Source organism: Marmota marmota, unplaced genomic scaffold (assembly GCF_001458135.2).
Source record: "Marmota marmota marmota unplaced genomic scaffold, marMar, whole genome shotgun sequence".
NCBI lineage: Eukaryota > Metazoa > Chordata > Mammalia > Rodentia > Sciuridae > Marmota > Marmota marmota.
Window position 1 is genome coordinate 16,612,863 of NW_026000241.1, and position 11,613 is coordinate 16,624,475.

The window sequence follows — 11,613 nt, forward strand, 5'->3', positions numbered from 1 at the left end:
AGAGAGAGAGAGAGAGAGAGAGAGAGAGAGAGAGAGAGAAACCTGATTTGTAGTATTTGCCAATTTCCATAGTGTAAATACTCTCATCACAGCCAAGATAGGAAGAGATGTGCATAATCAGCTCACTAGTTGGTTCTACCATACCACACAATAGGGTCTAATGGGCCCCAAATACTTGGGGCTTATGAAACACTGGTATGTTAAAGAATTGATCAGGATGTAATATTTCTGAAGGATTCAAGTCTTCTGGTCATACTTTAAGAACTTGGCAGGGAATTACTTTTTTACCCTGCTGTCACTATACTGTCTGTGTGCAATGCTGTGTGACATGGGCTGCTCCTGTCCTCAGCAGGCATTGAGGAAGTATGGAGAGAACTTAGTCTTCAGCAAGAACAGGAAGACATTGATTCTCAATACTTAGGCTGAAAAACTTGGTAGGTAGCTTAGCAATAGCAAAAAAAGGACAGAGCTAGAGCATGTTTTTTTGTTTGTTTGTTTAAGGCTTAAAATAATCTTTATGCTCTGATAACCTATGTGAAGAACATTATTACTCCAACCTTTTCTTTTTTCCCCCCTCCTATCAGTCATTTCTACTGTTGTCAGCAAAAAAAGACAGACTACCAGAAAATATTCATGTCCCTGAGTTGTCACTGAAAAGTCTCTTTGAGGTAAGGTGACTTCTTGAAACTTATGGTTTCAATTCAGGCCACTTCAGCCTTGTATTTGGGACTTCCCTTTCAGCTGCCTCACTACAAATTTGTTATTTATAATAATCTTAAACTTGGACTACAGCAAATCCAGGTTTTATTAATTCCAAACTTTATGGGCAAAGGAATTTTAAATTACATATTTTTGTGTTAGCTTTTTGTTGCTGTGACAAAATACCTGAGATTAACAATTTAAAAGGAGGAAAGATTTATTTTGGCTCATGGTTTCAGTCCATGGTCATCTGGCAGTACGGCTTTAGGACCTGTGGTAAGGTAGAACATCATGGTGGGGAGCACAAGGTAGAACAAAGATGCTCACCTCCTCATGGCCGCTGAAAAGCAGAGAGAAAGGGGATGGGGCCCCAGTCCCAATATCTCCTTCAAAGGCATGCCCCTTATGATCTGCTTCTTCAACTAGGCTCTACCTCCTGAAGTTTCTACCACATCTTTGTAGTGCCACCATCTGGGGACCAAGCTTTTTGGCACATGAGCCTTTGCTGGACATTCCAAATCCAAACCATAACAATATAGTTGTATTTAGTTTCCATAATTCTTATGATTATTCCTCTGTGTGTGTGTCTGAATGTTTTCCAGAAATATGTCTTCATTGGACTTTATGAGAAAATGGAACAGGTGCCCAAGTTAGTCCAGTGGCTCATCTCCATTGGTGCAAGTATTGAGACGATAGGACCATATCCTCTTCATGCGCTCATGCGACTCTGTATCCAAGCAAGTGAGTGTTCTCCTAGTTACACCCTCCAAGCTGCCCTCCAGCTCTTAGACCTTGGTCTCTGCTGAGCTCAAAATAAAATCAGAATTTAACCAGTTGAATGGAGACTATCCAAATGATTTAAAATTTCAAATGAATTAAAGGAGCAGCACAATGGTGTCATTTTCATTTCTCCTGGGACCTAGTAGCTATAAGAGATTTAAATTGAAAGGATTCTGTGATCCTGGACAGATCTGGCAACAGGGTGAATCCCTAGGACCTAAGGAAAGGACTTGGAACAGACAGATGCTTCTGGGCAGCACTCTGGGGAGAGCTGTGATTTTCCCTGCTGGCAAAGGCAGTTTTGATGGTCCTCTCCCCTCCACATTTATTTTGTCTGTAGCCCAGAGGGTCTGCTGCTGTGTTGTGGAACTTCAGCTATGAGATCCTAAGGGAAACATGGTTATTATTGATACAGTTGGGTTCTGTTCTTTTAGAAGACTGCTATTTTTGTAAAAAAAAAATTTTGTAAGCTTCACCATCTGGTTATAAGATTTAAATTTAAAAATATTTTTATTCTATCATTGACACATACACTCACTCACACTTTAGACAGAAGCGTGTTTTTCTTTGCCAGACATACCGGGCATCAATATTGAACATTTGCCCAAACCATTTTAGAGCCAAAAGGTGTCAAGAAAACAAGTTCCCATCTACTTGTCTCCACAGGAATGGGAGTGGTTGGGATGGCCAGAAGTTTGAGGCCTTAGACCCCATCTTTGTTTTTGACAAATTTTTGTCTTGCCATATCTATTTCATAAGTGCCCCTGGGTTCAATCCCCAGTACAAAAAAAAAAAAAAAGGCAGTTGAATCCAATGTTCTCAGTTTCAAATTAGGTAACTGGAATGCAGAAAAGTGTTTCCCTGGTTAATTATCCTAGTTATAATGTCATTTCTCTCCACTAGTCTACTCTTTAAGTAAGCTCCTGCTGTTATAGGCAGAATTGGTAAAATGAAGTCTTTAAGTTTATCCCTGATTGGTTTCTTAGAGGACAACTCTAACATGGTGCAAATGGTATCCACAGAGTTGACAGAGGTATGTGGCTTTCCTAGATCTCAGGAGCTACAAAGAAGGAGTCTAGGAAAACACTTAAAATCTATTTCCTGTTGATAATGATGGAGTAGGGCAATCTAATCAGAGATCCTAACTTGATAACTGAAATGGAGGCCAGTGGTGCCCTTTCCATATTCTCTTTACAACAATGCCTGTCCCCACCTGCTGTCTTTGTTGGCATATAACAACTCACAGTTGCTTCTTTGGCCAGGAGCTTTTTACTCCTAGGCATCCCTTCCCAGGGAGGTTCTCCCTCAACCTTGCCTTCTTTCTTGGGGACATTCTGTTCCTTTTTGACTGATTGAGTAGGGAATACAAAGGTCAGCCCAGGCCTTGAGGGTAGGTCAGAGCTGTAGTACAATTCATGCCCTAGAACTGCTGGAGAGATCAGGCTGGAGCCAACTGCAGCCAAGGCCATTTCCTTGCTTAGCTCCTTCCCTAACCCTGTCCTGCTGTCTTTCTCCTGAGATCTCTGTCTTTCCCTTGATAAATCACGTGTATAAAAATCTCGACTTTCCCTCAATAAATCACATGTATAAAAATCCCTGTTTCAGGCTTTTAGGGAATCTGACCTGAGCTTAAAATGAATAACTTTCTGTAATTCATCTTTTCCATTTACACATTCCTGTGTCTCCCCACACCTGTTTCTGGTGAGTGGAAACGTGTTGGATTTACCATTTATTACCTTAGTGTGGCACACATTGATTTGCTTTGCTGATTTTATGTAAGTAAAAAATAACATCTATAACCAATTTTAATTCCCTCTAGGGGAAAACCAGCTTTTCAGGTGGTTAATGGACCACAAGCCTGAGTGGAAAGGCCGAATTAACCAGAAGGATGAGGATGGCTGCACTGTCCTGCACGTTGTCGCTGCCCACTCCCCAGGATACCTCATCAAGCGTAAGTGTGGGCTGTGCTGGAGGGGTGGTGTGGGCCTGGTAGTTTTAGGCTTAGAAAACCCACATAACTCACCACCACCTTTTCTCTTCCCACCTTGTGGCAGCCTCATAGGGCTAATCTTTCCCTTGAATTCAGCATGATTGGGATAATAGACTGTATGTAAAAAGAGGGTGGGGTGAGGGGGAAGAATTGCTGGGATCACTTATTTTTTGGCTTTAAGTGGCTTCTGCAAGCTTGAATGACCCAAGAACATGGGCTTTGGCTGTGTTTGTCCCCCTCCTCCTCACACTGCATGTTACAAGTTGCTTTGTTTTATGCCAGATTTGTGTTAGCTGCAGAGTTTAACTCTGAGCCAGACAATAGATGTGGTCTTGCCTTCCTGGAACTTAGAATTTAACACAGGAACTATATGTAGCCTTCCATACTTACTGGGGCCAGGCAGGCCACATGGAAGAGAGGCTGGTACATATAGGGAAAAACTGGTTCTTTGGACATGGACTTACTTAGTTTTGTGAAACAAGAAGATGTTCACTCCCATAGAGCTCTCTGATGGCACCCATTTTCCCTGAAACTCTCAAGCTTCTCTGTCTTTGTTTTCTGTTTTGGATGGAGGATACATTTTTTTCCATAAAGGTAATGGGCTCTCAGACTCAGTGGAAGGGAGGTGACAGGGAGTTATGGGGAGCTTGTGTCTGCTGCCGTTGCAGCCTGAAGCTGATCATGGGCACCAGGTTGGGCTGTCATCTTGTAATGGCACGAAACATTGGGAATGTGAATTGAAAAAAACAAAACTGTGATATCTCATGATTTTCAAATGGCTGATCAGAATTAAACATACCTGTGGAGCAGACATAGCCTAAATGACTCCTTTTGGTGGCCTCTAGTTTGGTGGGTCCTCAGAAATTGCAGCAGGTCTCAAAAATTCTCTTTTAGTCAGGTCTCCAGAGCAGCTGGTGAGTCTTGTTTTTCTAATGTGGTTCCCCACTGAACTGGGACCCAGGAACCTATATGTGGGACAACAGAGAAAGAGTGTCCTCTGGATTTCTTTTTTTTTTTGGTGGTTCTGGGGATTGAACCCAGGGCTTTATGCATACAAGGCAAGCACTTTACCAACTGAGATATACCTCCAGCCCCTATGGATTTTTTTTTGAGATTTATTAAAATATAATTCATGATTATATAATTCACCTGTTTAATGTGTACAATGTAATGCTTTTTAGTAAATTTGCAGAGTTGTGCAGCCATCATCACAGTAAATTTCAGAACATTTTTGTTATCTCCCAAAGAAACTCCATATCCATTAGCAGTCATTCCCTACTTCCCCTACCCCTCCAGTCCTACGCAACCACTAATCTAATCTACTTTCTGTCTCTATGGATTTGCCTTTTCTAGAAATTTCATGTCAGTGTAATTGTATAATATGTAGATTTTGGGGACTGGCTTTTTTCTACTAGCATATTTTCAAGGTTCATCCATATTATAGCATGAATCAGTAGTACATCATTCCTTTTTTTTTGTCCACGGAGCTACATTGTTTTTAATATGTTTTTTTATAATGTTATTAATTAGCTTGCATTATTTTTGGACAGTTGGCTCTTGTGAACTATGAATGGTATGTACTGGCTCCAGCATGTGCTAAAGCTAATATTAACCTATTTATAGTTAAATTCTATGCCACCAATCACTATGCTGTTCTTACATATTTCAGCCCTGCAAATCATCAAGAAAAAACATTTCAAGTAAGGACTTTGCAAAGAAACATACTTCTAGGTTTCCTATTATCCATGTAGCTTGACTAACATTTGGGTATTTTATAGATGTGTCATGACTTTAGTGCTAAATTGGCAAGCATTCTAGTTTTAGTAAATGTTAGCACAAAAGGACTGGGCCGGATGCAAACTTCATCATATCAGCAAAAGCCTTTATTCAGGAATAAGTCATGCCTCTGATGGACCCACTTTCCTGGTGGAAAATGAGCCACTGGCCAAAGGGGGAGCTTATGCTTATGCAGGTTACACTGAAAGGTGACTTTAATTAATGAGTGTGTCAGTTTGGGCACTCAGGAATTTGAGATCTGTTCTTACTGGGGGGCAAGATGGGGGTCTGGGGTCAGTGGTCAATATCTGGGATTTGTCTTTACTGGGCCAGATGGAGGGTCTGGGGTCAGCAGTCAGTATCTGGAAAAGGATTTTTTTGGGGGAAGGATTAATGCTTTGGCCTCTTCTTAGAGACTGTCATTCCAGACTTGATGGATATCTCCTTCCTGGAGCCTGTCTTGTCACTGGGAAAGAATGTATTGGGAAAGGATCAATATATTACCTTCTCCTTCATCCCCTCTCCTCAGGCCACACTATTTTGGGGTTTGTCATTTTCCATATCCAATAATCAGCACTGTCTAATGCAAATATAATATATATTATATAAGAGGGACTTTATTAGATTGGCTTACATTATCAGAGGATGAAAAGTAAGTGGATAGCCAGAGAAATCAGTAATTTATCAGTCTAAGAAACTGGAAGCTTTAGAACAAGAGAGGGGCCAATGATATAGACCCTGTCTAAGGCCAAAGACCCCAAAACCCCATGGAGAGCCATTGGTGCAAGTCTGTATTGAAAGACTGAGGAGCCTGGACTCTGATGTCTGTGGGTGACAGCATCAGAGAAACACACACACTCTAAAACGGAAAGTTTGAACAAGAGCTGGTTTCCCCTTCTTCTGCTCTTTTGTTTCATCTGAGCCCTCAGCTATTATTTATTTATTTATTTAGTGGTACTGGGTATTGTACCTAGGGATTTGTACATATGAGGCAAGGACTCTACCAACTGAGCTATATCCCCAGCCCTTAGCTTATTTGATGGTGCTGCCTACATGTGGGGCAGGTCTTCCTCACTGCGTTCACTGACACATACACCAATCTTTTCTGGAAACACCCTCATGAACACACCCAGAAATATGCTTTACTAGTTCTCTAGGCATGTCTTAATCTTCTCAAGTTGACAACCAAAATTAACTATCACAATCTGTACATAAGAACATGCATTATTTGTTTTTCTCTGATTGCATTTTTTTTACTTAAGATAATGTCCTTCAGATCTATCCCTGTTGCTGAAAATTATAGAATTTCATTCTTTTTGTGACTGAATAATAGTCCATTGTGTGTGTATCCATTTTCTTTATTCATTCTTCTGTGGATGGAAACTTAGGTTTATTCCATACTTTGCTTATTGTGAAAAATGCTGTAGTAAGCATGGTGGTGCAAATGTCTCTTTGACATACTGATTGCAATTACAGTAGTGGAATTGCTGGATCATATAGAAGTTCTGTTTCTAAATTTTTGAGGAAACTTGAAACTGTTTTCCATAGTAGGTACACTAATTTATACTCCTCAAAACAGTGTGTGTTTTCCTTTATCTGTATCCTTACTAGCACTTATTATTTTTTGTCTTTTTTATAATAGTCATCCCAACTGGGGTGAGATGTTTCAATGTGGCTTTGATTTATGTTTTCCTGATGATTAGTTATTTTGAACATTATTTCATATACTTGTTGGCTATTTGAATATCACTTTTTGAAAAATGTTTATTCAGGCTATTTGCTGGTTTTTTAGTTGGACTTTTTTTTTTCTGTTTGAGTTTGCAAATTCTGGAAGTTAATCCTTTGTTAGAAGAGTAGTTTTAAAATATTTTCTCCCATTCTGTAGGTTGTCTGTTTACTGTCTTTATTCTATTGATTGTGTCCTTAGCTGTACAGATGATTTTTGCTTTGATTTAATCCCATTTGTCAATTTTTATCTTTACGTCCCATACTATTGTGGTGATGTCCAAAAACATCTTTGCCAAGACCAATGTCCTAAAGTGTTTCTTCTCTGTATTCACTTAATAGTTTCATAGTTTTGGGTCATACATTTAAATCTTTGATCATTTTGAGTTGATTTTTTTTTGTATGGTGAGAGATAGTGATCTAGTTTCTTTTGGAAGCATATGGATATCTAGTTTCTTCAGCACCATTTATTGATGAGACTTCCTTTCTCCATCGTATATTCTTGCTTATTTTGTTGAAAATTATTTGGTTGTAATTACATGGATATATTTCAGTGTTCTCTATTCTGTTCTGTTGCTTTCTTAAGTCTGTTTTTATGCCAGTATTATGTTGTCTTAGTTACCATGGCTTTGTTATATGTTTTTTTTTTCTTGGTGCAGGTACTAGGGATTGAACACAGGTGCACTTGACCACTGAGCCACATCTCTAACCCTATTTTGTATTTTATTTAGAGACAGGGTCTCACTGAATTGCTTAATGCCTTGCTTTTGCTAAAGCTAGCTTTGAACTCAGGATCCTCCTGCCTCATCCTCCTGACCTACTGGGATTATAGGTGTGTACTGCTGAGCAAGGCTATAATATGTTAGGTGTGGTAATGGTTACAACTTTGCTCTTTTTTCTCAGGATTGCTTTGGCTATTTGGGATTTTTAGTGATTCCACACAAACTTTAAGATTTTTTTTTCTATTTCCTCAATGAATGTCTTTGCTGTTTTTATAGGAATTGCATTGAATCTGTAGATCACTTTTTGTAATATGGACATTTTAACAATATTAATTCTTCTGATATATGTGAATATGAGATATCTTTTCATTTTTTAATGCCCTCTTGAATTTCCTTCATCAGTGTTTTGTAATTTTCATTGTAGATATCATTCATTTCCTTGGTTAAATTTATTCCTAGATTTTTTTTGTAGCTACTGTGAATGGTATTTCTTTCTTGATGTATTTCTAAGCAATTTCATTATTTTTGTATAAAAAAGCTACCTATTTTTACATGTTGATTTTTGTATCCCGCAACCATACTGAATCTATTTATTAGTTTATCAGTTTTTCTTTGTGGTGAAATATTTAGTTTTTTTCTCTATATAAAATCATGTCATCTGCCAACAGGGATAATTTGACTTCTAGTACTGTGTTAAATTGATGGTGAAAGTGAGCATCCTTGGCTTGTTATCTTAGAGGAAATTACTTCAGCTTTTCTCTATTCAGTATGGTATAGGCTATCTCTTATTGTGTTGAGGTACATTCCTTCTACTCCTAATGTTTTAAGGTTTTTTTTTTTTATCATGAAGGAATGTTGAATTTATTGTCTTTTTCTGTGTCTTTTGAGAGTATGGTTTTTAAATCTTCATCTTTTTAATATGGTGTTGTATTATGTTTATTGATTTGATGAGCTATATTATGTTTATTGATTTATGTATGTAGAACCATCACTATATCCCTGGGATAAATCCCACTTGGTATGTAATCTTTTTGATGTGCTGTTGAGTTTGATTTGCTAGTATTTTGAAAATTATTACATCTATGTTCATTGGGGCTATTTGTTTCTAGTTTTCTTTTTTTTTTTGTTGTTGTTATTATGTTCTTTTCTGATCTTGGTATTAAGGTAATGCTGAGCTCATAGAGTGGTTTTAGGAAGGTTTTCTCCCTTTTAATGCTTTGGAATGGTTTGAGAAGAATTGGTGTTACTTTTTTTCTTTATAAGTTTGGTAAAATTCAGCAGTGAAGCTTCTGGTTCTGGGCTTTTTTATGTTATTTATGTATTTATTGGTACTGGTCACATCCCCACCCTTATTTTATATTTTACTTGGAGACAGGGTCTCACTGAGTTGCTTAGTGCCTTTCTTTTGCTGAGGCTGGCTTTAAATTCGAAATCCTCCTGCCTCAGCCTCCTGAGCCACTGGGATTACAGGCAAGAACTGCAGAGTTAGGCTATGATATTTTTTGGGGGAGACTTTATTCCAATTTAATTTAGTTACTCCTTACTGGTCTGTTCATGTTTTCTATGACTTTATTGTTCAGATTTAGTGGGTTTTGTGTGTCCAGAAATTTATCCATTTATTTTAGGTTTTCTAATTCATTGGTATATAGTTATTTGTAATAGTTCCTAATGATACTTTGTATATATGTGGTTACCAGTTATAATGTCTCTTTTTTTTTATCTGTGATTTTATTTATTTGAATTGTTTCTCTTTTATTCTTGGTTAGTTTAGTTAAAGTTTTGGCTTTTGTTTGTCTTTTCAAAAACCATCTCTTTATTTGGTTGATCTTTATCTTTTTAGTTTCTATTCTATTTTGCTTATTTCTACTCTTTGTTATTTCTTTCCATCTACTAATTTTGAATTAGGTTTTTCTTGCTTTTCTAGTTCCTTGGGTTTTATCATCAGTTTTTTTTAATCTTTATGTTTTTCTTTTTATTTTAAATGTGTTTGGAATTCCTATCAAATCAACTGTTTATACTGCTTTTATTATCTCCCATAGATTTTGGTATATGTGTTTTCATTTTCATTTAAGAACTTTTATAATTTTGCTTTGTTTTTTTTCTTCTTTGACCCACTAGCTATTTAAGAGTATATTGTTTAATTTTCATGTATTTTTATAATTTCTTAAGTTTCTCTTGTGTGTGTGTGTGTGTGTGTGTGTGTGTGTATGTTACAAGGGATCAAACCTAGGACCTTGTGTATGCCTAGGCAAGTGCTCTACTTCTCAGCTTTAACCATAGCCTTGTTTGATTTCTGGTTTTATTTCTATGTGGTCAGAGAATAAATCTTGTTTGATTTCTAGTTTTATTCCTTTATGTTCAGAGAAGATACATGCTATTATGTTATATTTTTGAATTTGTTGAGACTTGTTTTGTGCCTTAAAAAATGGCAAATGTTCCATGTGCTGGTAAGAAGAATGTATTTTGCAGCTGTTGAATGAAATGTTCTGCAAACTTCTATTTGGTCCATTAAATCTATAGCATAGTTGTAGAAATATGACAGGAGGAAATGGCAGAGGAGAGCTACTTAGTTCATGATAGCCACGAAGCAGAAGAGAGAGTGAGAACTCAAGGAGCCAAGGACAAGATATAGTCCTTAAGGAACATCCAGTAACCTACTTACTCCAGCCTTGCTCCACCTGCCTACAGTTACTGCCTGGCTATCAAATTATTAATCCATCAAGTGGATTACTCCAATGAAGAGATTACAACTCTCATAATCCAGTCTTTTCACCTCTGAACATTACTGCATTGCCTAAAACATGAGCTTTTCAGGGGGACATTCCTAGATCCAAACCATAGCAATATCTTTTGTTCTTTTATTCTGCTTTTCTCATTTATCTTGTGGTTTAGGGGGATTTTTATTGATAGGGTTTGATTTTCTTCTTGTTCTCTTTTGTGTATCTTAGTTTTGTGTACTACTGAGTTTTGTTCTACTATGTGTTTTCATTATGGTCATTATCATTGTTTTGCTTCTAATGTAGGGCATTTCTCTCCCCTTCCTCCCTCCTTTCCTTTCCTTTTCTCTTCCTTCCTCCTTCCCTCCCTCCCTCCCTTCCTTCCTTCCTTCCTTCCTTCCTTCCTTCCATTGAACCCAGGGCCTTGCACATGCTAGACCTTAAGTATTTTTCTTGTGGTGTCCATCTGATAGTGATGAATTCCCCCAGTGTTTGCTTGTCTTAGCAAGTCTTTATTTCTTCCTCATTTGTGATAGATAGCTTTGCTGGTTATGGTATTCTTGGTTGGCTAGTTTTTCTTTCAGGACTTATCATATACTGTCCTATTCTGTTGAGAAAATTGCTGTTAGATTAATGGGGATGCCCTCATAAGTGACTTGATACTTTTCTCTTGCTGTTTTCAGAATTCCTTTTTTGTTTTGTTATTTTTGACAGTTTAATTATATACGTGCCTCAAAGAGGACTTTTTTGTTTTTTTGGATTGGGGGAGTCCTTTGAGATTCTTGGACCTGTATACCTGTATCTTTTCAAGCAATTTTTTTTGTTGAATATATTTTGTGTGTCTTTTCCTTCTCTTATCTTTCTGGAACATTCATAATGTGGATGTTTGTTCACTCAGTGCTGTTTGACAGTCCAATTGTAGCCTATTTATTTATTTAAATTTTTAAATTTTAATTTGTTATATATATAACAACAGAATGCATTACAATTCATATTACACATATAGAGCACAATTTTTCATATCTCTGGTTGTACACAAAGTAGAGTTACATCATTCATGTCTTCATACATGTACTTAGGGTAATGATGTCCATCTCATTCCACTATCTTTCCTACCCCTATGCCCCCTCCTTTCCCCTCCCTCCCCTTAGCCCTATCTAGAATTCATCTAATCCTCCCATGCTCTCCCTCCGTACCCCACGAT

At 37.5% G+C, this 11,613-nt stretch overlaps 1 protein-coding gene across 5 annotated transcripts in view; it reads left to right on the forward strand.

Annotated features, from left to right (window-relative positions):
* Trank1 (tetratricopeptide repeat and ankyrin repeat containing 1) overlaps window positions 1–11,613 on the forward strand; it is an 84,315-nt gene that overhangs the window by 13,517 nt on the left and 59,185 nt on the right. For 4 of the 5 annotated variants that reach the window (XM_015489519.2, XM_015489522.2, XM_015489520.2 and 1 more), the window contains exons 5-7: window positions 585–668; window positions 1,302–1,440; window positions 3,299–3,430. In XM_015489519.2, the coding sequence (XP_015345005.1) occupies window positions 585–668; window positions 1,302–1,440; window positions 3,299–3,430 (355 nt within the window). The remainder of the gene's footprint in view (window positions 1–584; window positions 669–1,301; window positions 1,441–3,298; window positions 3,431–11,613) is intronic. The other variant, XM_015489521.2, reaches the window with a different exon arrangement.